Here is a 12,390-nt window from a genome sequence, read left to right on the forward strand (position 1 = left end):
ATGCTTTGGAGCTAGAGCGATGTGCAGCAGTGTTGTATGGAGCGATCGGAAGCAGCAACAGCAACAACAGCAGGCCGAAGAGAGCGAAGATTTCACAAAGTGTGCCGTGCGCTCGGCGGGTGTCATCTGTCCCGTTGTCGACGTCGCCGTCGCCGTCGCCGTCGTTGTTCCGCAATCTCGTTCTTCTGCGTAAGATAAGCAGTATCGCTTCGACCCGTGCGAGTGTGCAAAAATTCGCAAAAAAAAAGAAAAACAACTGCCACCCATCGAGGTCGAGGGTGGAGAAGAGTGCATGCTCTCGTGGAGCGTTTGCGTGTGCGCGCGCGTGTGTATTTGTGTGTGTGCGCGAGTGTATGTGAGCAAATGATGGCCAGAACGGCAGGTTCGCCGTGCGAAATGGTGCAGCCATATTAAAAATAAACCCGCGTCATCGCGCCCGTGGGTTTGTTGTGTGTAATTTGTGCGTGTACGTGCGCGAGTTTCGTGTTTCCGTTCGCGTGTGTTTGTGCGTGTTTTGTGTGCAGCCCGCGTGGTGAGCCATTTCGCCCCGTGGGTGGTGGGTTGAGCAGGCGAGAAAAGGGTTCTTGCGGTGTGGTGTGGTGCGGTGTGGTGGTATTAGTACCCCCTCCCCCTCCAAGCCCCCCCACAGGTCCGTTTCCGGTTGCACATTCCGGTTGGGTTTCGGGTGGTGACGTCGTATGCAACGCCACCGCTGCATCAGTGCGTAGGGTTTTCCCGACCGCACCCCCGGCTCGGTCCTCCACCACCCTTCGCCCTTGGTCCGCCCTTCCCGGCGGAGGTTGGTTGCGGAGAGGAATGTGCAGCAAATTCGCGCCACGCAGCCGCCCAGTCCGACCATGGGAAAGTCCAAGTTTCCCGGCAAACCGTCGCGTTTGGTGAACAAAAAGCGCGTCTCGGTCCTGTCGCCAGCCGGACTCACGTTGAGCGATGAGGACAATCAGGAGAACGGGCAAGGACAGCAGCAGCAGCAGCAGCAGCAACAACAGCAACAGCAAGTACTCAGCGCATCAGCTGCTGCGGCCGCTTCGGTGCCACCTTCCTCACCATCGTCGTCCGCCTCCGCGGTGGCCCTTCGAGCGAGTGAAAAAGGCTCCTTTGCCCAACGCAAAGAGCAGCTCGCATCGACGGGCACGAAGGCACCGAAGGGATCACCGGCCAATGGGTGCTCCACCGCATCCACCGGCACATTGCCTGCCGTCTCGCTAGACAGCACGAATGGAGCTGCAAGACGGAACGGAGGCGATCGAAGCGCTGATAAACACGAAGCAGCAGTATCAAAGGTTTGTTAGCTCATTTTAGCTTTTTCTCTTCATCCTCTCGCTTAACCTAACCGCCCTGTTTCAATAATCGCTTGTCATACAAAATAAGAAACACGAGAAAAAAATATGACTGTCACTGATGCTGATGAGGGAAGAGAGACGGAAAAAATCTAACAACTCACAACTCCTCCCCCGAAACTGCTCGACTCTCGTTGTGATGTTCTCATCATCATCTCAACCGCAGATCGGAAGAAGCATTTAGGTGATTATTTACCTCCACGGGTCCGCCCAAACCCCTCCCCCACACCCGAAACCCTCCACCGATCGGAGGCGCCGAGTGCGGTGTAATCAAATACCCATTTCGGTCAATTATTAGGCCTCAAATTATCTCAAATTCAATTTTACTGCGTCGGCCTTTTTTTCGGCTGCTGCTTCTCCTGACCTGCTGGGAATCCGCGCACCAGAGGCGAATGAATGGGCGAATGGAGGCAATCAGCTGCTGGAATTTTTCCCTCGCCGAGAAGCCGGTGGCGATCGCTGCTCGAATTTTCGTTTCCCGTCCGCGGTCTCGGGCTCACCGGAAGTGGAACACAACCACGCAGGAAGGAAAACGGAACAGATAATAACACACTTCTGCCACTTTCCGGGTTCCGTCCTCACCGTCGCTGCCGGCGTCGTTTTGCACCGCGTCCGTTCTTGTTGTGATCGGTCTGCGATCGAAGGCAGCCAAGGGAGACTGTGTGCGTGCGTGTGTGTGTGTGCATCTCATTTCTCCTCCCCCTGCGGCGAGAAAGGTCGAGTTAAATTGGTACATGCCTCCTTTACCTTTTGCCCTTCACGCAAACGTTACGTTTTTGGGCTCGTTTTTCTTCCTCCCTCCTCGGTTGATGCCGCCGTCTCGGACGGACGAAGACGTCGCTTTCCTGCGCGCCTCGCACCATCATTCCCTACCTGTAAAAGGCCCTATTTGGCAGTGCCGTCGATGCAGCGCCGTTTGCAACACATGCCGCGTTGCTGCTTTGCCGCATTAAGGGCGCACCAAAGCGTTTAGCAGCGCGCGTGTGTGTGCGATCTCCCTGTCGGTGGAAGTCGGCGGGAAGCCCAGCCAGCCGTTGCTGCTTCCAGACACCCCACGGAAGCGAACCCGGAAAACCGGCTTCGAAGGCATGTCCACCAAGGGCAAGAAGAGGTTGAGAGACGAGAAGAGCCCAATCCAAAGGAGGGAAGAAAAAAAACACCGCCGTAAACGAAGGGCGGCGTGTGTGTGTGTCGTTGTGCGGCGTGATCACTAAAGGAAGGAAGGAAAACACCAAGAAAGGCACGGAGCAACGGTTGATGGAAAATGCATCCCATAAGCAACAGCAGGAGAGAGAGAGAGAGCGCCCATATGCTGCAGCGTGGTTTCGATTGCACGCGCCGCGGAGTTGCAGCGCGGAGCAGAGGGGGTCGTTTAGTAAAAGAGGGCTGCATTTTTTAAAAACGGTCCACGATCGAACCCCGAACAGCTGAGACACGGATCGAGGGGAATAAAAAAAAAAGAAATTCCCCCAGACCGCGGAGGATTAATACAGTTTCGTTAAGCGTCCGTCGAGAGCGCACACACAAACACTCACACACTCAATAGTTGACCCCCCTCTCGTGCTTCGGCGCTTCGGTATGAAAGGGTTTTTCTCGCGGCAGTAGTTTTCCCTACGTTCGAAAGAAGGAAAGAGGGTTCATTGCGAAACATCGATTGCATCGCAGCCGCACAATGTATAGCATTTCCCCGGTCCTGGGACCGTAATGGGCGCACATAATCGATATTATATTCAATCGCACTTACTACTTCAAGCGGCGGTACAGCATAATTGCGGCTCGCGGCACTAAGGACCGCGTCAAGAGGGCCCAGGCTAAGTGATAAAACGCCAACAGCAGCAGCGTGCTTGCCTGGTGTGAAAGGGAGTCGTGCTACGGTCATTAAACTAATTTTATCAAGAACAACCACCCCACCGGCCACCGGTGGTGTCTTCGTCGACTTCACACACGTCGCGTCGGCATCGGTGGAATGAAGTGTCACGCTTTCTTCACGTTGCCTTTCCTTGAATAGCTCACGAGAAGGACGGTATGAAGGCGACAGGACGGAAGGTCCGGCTTTTCCGAGGGGACCAGAGTCCTGGTGGTGGGCCCTGTTGTTGCTGCTGATGTAAATGTAATCCATTATTAAGTACACCGGTCCGTTGCTCAAGAAGTGGAAAACCTCCTCCTCCTCCTCCTCTGGTATTCATTGGCCTCTTCCGCTGGTGTGGCCCATCGGCATTATACTTCTGCTTTGTCTCCTTGTTTGTTCTCTCGCGCTCTCTCTCTCTCTCTCCCCGTTATCGGTACGTCTGTTTGTGCAGAACACACCGTACGGCCCTCGTGCTCCTGTGGTAGCTTCTTGTGCGAGGATCGCAAAAAGGACGATGACAGCGCCGAAACACCGGCAAGTCCCTAGGGGGGAAAGGTGGGTTCTCGGTACACGCGGGAGGGAGGGCCAAATAAAAATTGGTTCCAGGTGCAAACGTAACCAAAACGTCCCCATTGCCGCCATCACCACCGTCTTCGTTCTCGACGTCGTCATTGTCGTTTATGTTTTTAGTCCCTTAGTGAGTTTTCCCGCCCCGTCGCGCTCGATGGGTGGGGGGGGAGGAGGGTGCGTGATGGAAAGACCCGGGGGAGAACTGGTTACCGCGTGTCTTTCTCCCAGCCCCTTCGCCAGTGTGTCACCTCCAACGGCTTGCAACGCCACGGACGAACGAACGAACGAACTAAAAGCCATTTATTAATCGATGCCGATGCGGTCCTTTCGCAGGACGATGGTGTGTGTGTGCCCCCTTAATTTGTGCGTGCTCGTACGCGCCTGTGTGTGTGTGTGTGTGTGCTGAGGTGTGAGCGTACGCAAATCATCACATCAGCCGTGCCAGAGGAATTTGGGTGGGAAAAATTGGGCCGGCTAAGAAACGGAAACAAAACCGTGCGCTTTTTATGTATTTTTCAACGTCTCGCTTTCTCTCACGGAATCGCACCACCAGAGGAATCTCGCCAAAAAGAAGGGTGTCCCCGGACGGAGAAATGATGAATTGACTTTTGGTTGGTGTTGTTCTCGCGCGACGACCCATTCAAGGAGGCGAAATCCGTTTGTAAAAGCTGTCAAAAGAAAAAGGGACACGCAAGCTAAAAAAGGGCGATAAATAGCAACCCGGTAGGGAGGTGACGGGGTGGTGCGGTGGGGGGTAGTGCGTGTGCTGGCGAGGAAAATGGTGTTTCGGGGAAGGAAAAAAATCGTCAATAAATTAACAATATCAATTAGATAGAACGGCAAAACGTGGGACCGATAAATAAATTATCCGCATCACGACGATATGTGAAACATGTGCGTGCCCCCAGTGGTGTGCTGGTGGGCGTGTATGTGTGTGTGTGTGTGTGTATGGAAGTCAGTGAAATCAATTCCTCACTAAGAATTTGAAAGTGGGAGGGGGTGGCGACTTGCTTAGGGGTGAAAATTTCGCTCACCCCAAACAACAAAAACACACAAAGCAAAACGCGCGAGCTCTCACTCATTCACATACACACACACACGCACACCGCAATGACCAGGTGCGAGTTCGTTGTGGCCGTCGCCCCGGGCATCCTTCCGCCCTTCTCAACCCCCCTCCCGCCGGTCCAGTACCTTTACATCGTCGCGTTTTCTGCATCGTCGCCCAACTCTCGGTGGTGCGCGTTTTGGATCAATTTTTACATCCCTTGGCTCACGAGAGAGAGAGAGAATGAGAGAGCGAGTGAAAACTGTGGGCCCGGGAGGGGTGGTGTGGAGCTCGGCAACCCAAACAAGCGAAGAACCACACGGGAATGCCGGTAGGCAAAACAATGAGAAGGGCAACCCTAAAGGGGGTGGTGGGTGGGTTTCGATTCCCTTCATTGGTATGACGCAGAGAGTGAGAGAAAGAGGGAGAGAGAAGTCACTCACGCACTCACAACAACTCGGGTTGATTCTCTCAGCAACGATCCGGTGGATGATATCATCATCATTACGATTGCCGTCATCATCATCATCATCGCGCCCATCTCTCCCACGCCCACCCACATACACACACACAGCCACAGATCCCTTGTTGGGCGGTGTGTAAATACGAGCATACCTTTCCTCGCGATGTAACATTGGGGTTGCTGCTGCTGCTGCTGCTGCCTGTTTCAGTGTAGTCGTGTAACAAGGTACAGGGAAACCTCCCCCCGGCGTTGCCCTTTTCTTCCCCTTTCCCTCCTCCTCCTCCCGCCTCCCCCTCCCCCGCAGGACTCCTTCACGCTTCACCGACGCTGACGTCTCACGGTAAACTCCCTGAAAAGAAAGCCCAAAGAAAGAGCGTGCAAATACCGCCGATGGGGGTGAGAGCGAATGCGAGAGCGAGAGGCCTTCTCGCATGGGCCGGTGCGCGATTAAGCGAGAGAAGAAAGCCAAAATGTCTGCGAGTGCGCAGTGGCCAGCGCGCGTGGTTGTTGCTTTTATTTCACAACAACACTACACCACCACCCCCTTCAGTTGGGGTGCGTTTTCCCTTCGAGCCGCCGCCCTCTTCCCCACCAAACCGTGGCTTCTTGAGCATGTGTTTTTCGCTGTTGCGAACGCCAACGCCGTCCTGGGAGAGAGAGAGAGAGAGTGAGCGCGCGAGAAAGTACTACACACGCGGTTAGCAAAAACGAAAAGAAAAAACAAAAACAAGCAACTAGCGTAGGTTGCTGGGAGAATGGGGAGGGCAAAAAAAAAATAGAAAAACAGAACGCGATTAAATCAGCACAAGAGAGCACATGATAAGAGCAGCAGCAGGAGGTCGTTCCTGTGCAAGGATGAGTTTTCGCACGGCACATTCCGGAGAGGATTCCGAATGCAATCCTCCTCGAATCGTGCAGTGGGTGGATGAGATTGGTTTTCCCATTTTTTGTTGTTGCTATTCTTTCGGTTGTTCTAATGAAGAGCGAGAGAGCGAGAGAGACCACCAGAGGGATTATTGCAGGCGATAAAAATTACCATCCTGTGAACTCCTGCTGCGGTGGTCGCGTGCAAAAACGCTGGAGCTGAAGCACACCCCATAAAGAAGAAAGCTTAATAAGGATGAAGGAAATTAAATTCTACTGCTCCAGGGTTACGGGACGGTGCACGGGAGGCGGCCTCCAGGACGAGAATCCTGCCAACACAAGGGCGTGTATTGGGTTGTGGGATTCAATTTTTGGTGGTCCCCCCCCCCCCCCCCCGCTCTCCTGCGTTTCCTGTGAGTGTAAGCTGCGGTGGTGAACTCTCGCGGTAATTCTTACCTCGCTGGGGTGGGTCACACACCAATAAAGATGATATCCTTTTTCCGACCTGCGCCCGGATCGGGTTCCAGCTCTCGAGCGCGCCAAACGAAACCGCAGGAATGTCGCTGCCTTGTTTTTTTGCCTCTCTCTCTCTCTCTCTCTCTCGCTCTACACGCCTTTGTGTTTTCGGTGGGTTTTTTGGCTTTTCCACCCTTCGGGTGCTTTCTTTTGTTTCTTCACCAGGGCCCACCCTTGATCTGGCTTGCTCTGTGTATGTGTGTGTTTGTCCTCGTTGCGAGTAACCTTTTGACCGAACCGCGGACGAACGCGAATACCAAGGTGAAAGAGCTCCTGTCAGAGAGTGAGAGCGATGATGCAGAGCAGCCCAGCCTTTGATGATGGATTGCGGGCGGGGGGAAGGAGCCGCGGGCGGAAAAAGGGTGTAGATGGGAGAAATTTGATATGAAAATTTGGGTTTTCTGTTGGGTTTTCGATGCGGGTAGCACCGCGCAAGGTGGTCGACGAGGAAAATGAAACCGTCGAAGATGAAGACACTCAAAAAAGGGGGCGGAAAGGAAGAGCAAGGAGGGAAGGAAGAAACAAAAAACAGGCGTAACCGATCAGGCCACCTAAACGGAGGGAAATGAATATTTTATTGTCGTTTAATCGCGGCCGGCGGCGGTGTCGGCGACGACGGCGTGTTTGGATCGCAGAAGCAATAGAATGGATTTGTTTGGACCTTGTGAGATATACGGCCACGATGGACGAGCGTTTGTCGCTTCTTTTATCTGTCCTTAACTTCCCACACCCAACCACGCCAACCCCCACCCACCAAAATGATAAATGGGATGCGCGCGTGTGCTGCGTGGAAGGGCTCAGCCGCGGAAGGGCCGATAACGATAAAAATAGCGTCGTAAAGTCTGCGGCTCGCGCTCGAATGACGCCTCACTCTACGCGTTCGCTCTTTCTCTCTCTCACTTTCTTGGTTGTGAACCGTGTCGCTTGGTATTGGATTTTAATTCGAATCGTAATTGGGTGGTGGTGAGAAAAAAAAGGGAAGGAAAAAAATAAAAACACGCATAGCATCACCTGGTACTCCCGGGGGGGTTTTAGGGGGTGGGTTTGGAAAATCGACCAACCGACCGCCCTAGTGAGCTAGTGTATCGAATCCCCCCTGGGAACCGGTCGCTTCCGGTCGCGGCGCAGCATGATGGCGCCGAGAAGCTCATCCCATGAAATGGGGGAAAAAATTGGAAGAAGAACATTTCAACGTCAGCCCTTGGGCGCGGCGGTAGGGGTGTGAGGATGATGAGCTCGCTCTCGAAGAGGGGGGGGGGGGTGGGCCCTCGAGAATGTTGCCCTTTTCGATGTCGTTGTCGTCGTCGTCCTCATGCTTTGGATTGTGTGTGTGTTTTGTGCCTTCCCTAGTTTTGCCCTTTTTCCCTCCCCCCAAACTTGAGCGAATCACACACACCTTGCGTGAACTCGCCGTTCAGCAGCGCCGTGAGAGCCGCCCGGTGTGTGTGATTGTGTGATTGTGTGCGGGAGAAGCGTCCATTTTCCACGGTCCTCGGGTTGTTGAAGCGCCGTGTCGATAAAATCCGCAACCCAAGCGCGCGCGCCTAAGAGAGCCTGAAACCGGGGAGAGTTAATTTACGCACATACAACCACCCACCCACACACACACACACACACACGCGCGCGCGCGACGCCCATCGCAAGAGAAAGAGAAAACCCAGCAACAACGCGGCGGGCTGTTGCGCTCCGTCACCACTGAACCCGAGCCATGTGATGTGAGTGATGAAAAATCCAACCACCCAGAACCGCCCGGCAAGCTACTAGATTTCGCTTTTCGCCATCCACCACCTACCATCGTTGGTAGGAAAGAAAAATCGAGCATTATTCACACGCCACTCCGGCTCCGGGGGAATTTTTTGGATGCGCAATAAACGCCCGCAGCAGCAGGCAGCGCAAAGGGAGAGGTTGCGTATTGATTACCTTTCCGGTTTGGGCGGTGGGTGGGCGAAGGTCGCAGGGAGTGTTTGTAATGGCGGGGATTTTCTTTTAAAGCCCCCCGGGAAAACGCTAGCGAGAGAGAGCGAGAGAGAGAGAGAGAGAGAGAGAAAGACAACGCATATTCAATTCGCCGCCGTTTGGCGCGGGAAAGCTGCTGTTTGTTTGTTTGCCAGCCTCACTTTGTTTGGCGGCTGTGTTGTTCGATGAAGTGTAAATAATCATTTCGATTTCTCGTGCGCACCAACAGGACGTCCTGTTCTAACTCTTTTATTTCGCGCTTCGCAACATCGCTAACAGCATGATGAGCTCGCCGCGCGTTTTGATGTGCGTTTGAGTGCGGGTATTTTTCCGCGCGCACCGCGGGATACATCGAAAGCCGCGAAAAGCAATGAAATGAAAAGTCAGGGAAAACGGATGATAACCAAACAAAAAAATCAAAAATCCCTCCCGTTCATCCCTTAACGCGTTGACCGCTGGCCGAGAGGACAAACGATGAGCTCGATGATATAGCGCCGGGATTGGATTGATTTTTCCGGCACATCACCACCGAGAATCCTTGGCAGCGGAAAATTGCTCGCTTTTGTGACGCGTTTGCGATAACACACAAACTCCACGCGGAGGGGGTTCGTTTTTCGTGGCGCTTTTCCGCCCGATTCGGTCGCACGACACGTGCCATCTCCGGTGCCGGTGCTATTAAATTGTTGCACAAAAACGGCTCAATTCACGGAGGACTGTATCTGATGCAGCACGGGCCCGCTAAATCGGGTGCATTTAGCGAAAACAAATACCTGGACAGGGGAATCGCGACATGGCGAATGAATCACGCACGGGAATAAAAACTATTCCCCGTTGCCAATGACATTAGCGAAGGCAAACAAACTTCCGTTCCGTCCGTTGTCTGTCGTTCTCGAGGGTAGGTTATTTTTCGCAGCAATTTTGAACCGAACAGGTTCCGGGGAGTGAGCAAAAAAAAAAGACCCGACACGAAAGCGGTCGCGAATGCAGTACAGGCACACGTGAACAAGGACATGACTTTGACGTGACGTTTGTGCGATTGAGTGGTTGGGTGAAAAGTGGACAAAAAACCAGCTCCCCAAATCCGGCCCACCCTCAGGTGTGCAACGTTTGCGATGGAAATTCGTTTCTTTGCCGGCTTTTGTTCTTGCCGATCCGTCGCAGTGGAATGTGGCTTCATTAGTCGCCGTGATGTGTAGCGCTTTGTAACAAAGGCACGGGTGAGCTAAAGAATCGCCTAGACATTGACATCCATCCCTTCCGGCAAGTGGGATTCGATCGAAAAACAATTCAATCCACCCGAGAACCGTCGCCGAACACCTTGTCACACGCTGCAGAAGCGGCAGCGGATCGATCCTTGCAGTGGACGTACACCGCTGCAACAAGGACACACGCTCGGTTTCGAGGGACGTCCACCAAAACTCTCTCTCTCTCTCTCTTGCCCTGTTGCCGATGCCCGGCAGGGATGGGCCGAAACGATGAGGGCACGGGCACATTTTTGGCTTTGTGGTTGATTGCATGCAAATGCCAAATTGAAAACCGTACGGTCCGGGCTTCATCACTCCGAAACATCGGTCCTGCAGTTTCCCCATTTCGGTCCGTTCGGCTTCGTTCGAGTTGCAAAAATGCATCCAAACCCGGGAATGGCATTCGGCGAATAATTGCTAATTGCTTTGTGGAAGCGAAACGGCAGTGGCAACGAAAAGCCGGGAGTGGCCAATCCGACACAAGCATGTCTCTCGCTTTTTGTACGGCGAACTTTCTCGCATATTGATTGCATGATCAAATTTCGTTTCTAATGAATGAAACGACCGGTACGAGGGTGTGGGCAACGAGAGATGAAACAAAAGGGAAGACCGGGCGGCAGAAAAAAAAATAATGGAAAGTCGGGAAAACCCAACCAGGAGCGTGTTACAGCTTTTCCAGTGCCCTGAAGCGACTAAACCATGCCCAAGACTGGTACCGGAGACGGATTCGTGATCGAAATGCGATTTCCCGTTGTACGTTAGCGTTTGTGCCTGTTGTTTTTCCCGCGCCGAGCATGTTTATTAATAAAAATGAATGTTTGCCTATCCCAGGCCCCTACTCATACTCCTGGCCTTTTATCAGGATATGCCGCAATGGTTTCATTTTCCAGCCCCACACCGGGTAGATGGGGGTTTTCCACGGCAGGTGGATCTCGTCGGTTGATTGTAAAATCGATAGACATCGCTCGGGTTGCGGTTTTTATTCCCTCCCTGTTAGGTTACGTTCACGCCCGCCCACTCCCGGTGTCGTTCCCGGCGTTTCCCAGGTTTTGTGGTTATCGAATTAGAAGACGACATTATTATAATCCATTCGTCGTCGCCGTTGTCGCGCTTGTGCGCCAGGTGGAGCCCGAGCCCGACAGGGGAATGTCACCTCGCTCTGCATCCCTAATTGCTTTTCGGAGCAAATTGAAAGAATAACATTTTTACGAGACACGAGAGCACAGTTTGCAATTTGCCCAACGGCCCTGGGCCGTGGCGTAATCGGTTGTGCCAACGATGGTGGTGGCAGCGACGGCGTACAAACGCCGGGAAGGATCTAATTGCATTTACTACATTGGGTTGGTAACAATGGTGCTGGAAATTGTGTGTGTTGGATCATTTCTCCGGCTGTGTTTCTTGGGCAAAAATCTCGCCCTCCTGCCGGTGGGCGAAAATGTTGTCACCCTTCTTCTGCGGGTTTTTGGGCATTTTTTCTCCATCGACTTACATCCTTCTTGTCGATTTTCCACCACACCGTGTGTGCGAGTGAGCAAGCACGTTTTGTGTCGAGAAGAAAGGCGAACCGAGTGAATCGAATCCTTCCGCGGCGCCTGGGCGTATGGTGGGGGTGGAAATGCGCACGGAAAGCGAATTCGTGGGACGCAATTCAATTATTCTCATAAACCGGCTCGCCACCGCCGGTAGGCGAAATAATGGCCACCTCCCACTACCGGGAGCGAGTGGAGGGAAACGATTTAATCAAATGCTACATTTCCTTGCCGGTTTCCGACCGCAGGATCCGGCTCCGGCGGTTTCGGTCCTTTTCGGTCCTTTGGAGTTGCGGCCAGGGACCGGGTTTATCGTAGTAATTGCATGTCGAATCGACATGAACGATGGAGATTCACATTGAGGCGCATCATCGACCGAGAGTACGAGTGATGAACATTTTTGGCGAAGGCATGAAGGGGTGTTTCCGGCGTTCGAAGAGAGCACCCACCAAGCGCCTTTCCAGTGCGTTGTAAGTGAACCAAAACGATCCTTTTCCGGCGCGAACCGAACCGATGAGCATGAAAATTAGCCATTCGAAAGTTGCGACCAAAAACAACCACCCCCCCAACCGGGGGTGGTGATGATTTAGCGCGCAGCCCCCGCGCACTGTAAAAAGCGAAGCCCTATCTCGGGCACGTTGATCTGATCATGTTTTGGTCGATGTCGTCGCTCTCCGGATGGTGCGAATTATTTCGCTCCTTCAACACCACCCCCTTAAAACCCAGGCTCACGCAGTTTGACAATTTTCACCACGCCACGGCATGGCATGAAAGCGTAATGAAAGAGTGGCGACTCCCCAAACCACGCGCCGGGAAAGTTCCTCCATTCGTTTGTTGGCCCGTTGGTGTGGCATCTGCTGGTGGCGCAGGACTATTTCAGACCTAGCCTTCCTGGGTGGCCTGGGTTTGGGTTGTTTGTGTGGCGATGTCCTAGCAAAAACGATAATGTTCTGCCACCGCGAAAGAGGGGAGAGAGTCCTTCGAACTTCGGAATGC

The 12,390-nt window shown here is 53.3% G+C and overlaps 1 protein-coding gene across 1 annotated transcript in view; it reads left to right on the forward strand.

The window, feature by feature from the left end:
- Nucleotides 1–857: 857 nt before the first annotated feature.
- LOC128720959 (histone-lysine N-methyltransferase trithorax) overlaps nucleotides 858–12,390 on the forward strand; it is a 101,004-nt gene continuing 89,471 nt past the window's right edge. Inside the window, exon 1 of the mRNA XM_053814661.1 lies at nucleotides 858–1,301. Coding sequence (XP_053670636.1) covers nucleotides 858–1,301 — 444 coding nt within the window. The remainder of the gene's footprint in view (nucleotides 1,302–12,390) is intronic.

Source organism: Anopheles nili, chromosome 2 (assembly GCF_943737925.1).
Source record: "Anopheles nili chromosome 2, idAnoNiliSN_F5_01, whole genome shotgun sequence".
NCBI classification, from domain to species: domain Eukaryota; kingdom Metazoa; phylum Arthropoda; class Insecta; order Diptera; family Culicidae; genus Anopheles; species Anopheles nili.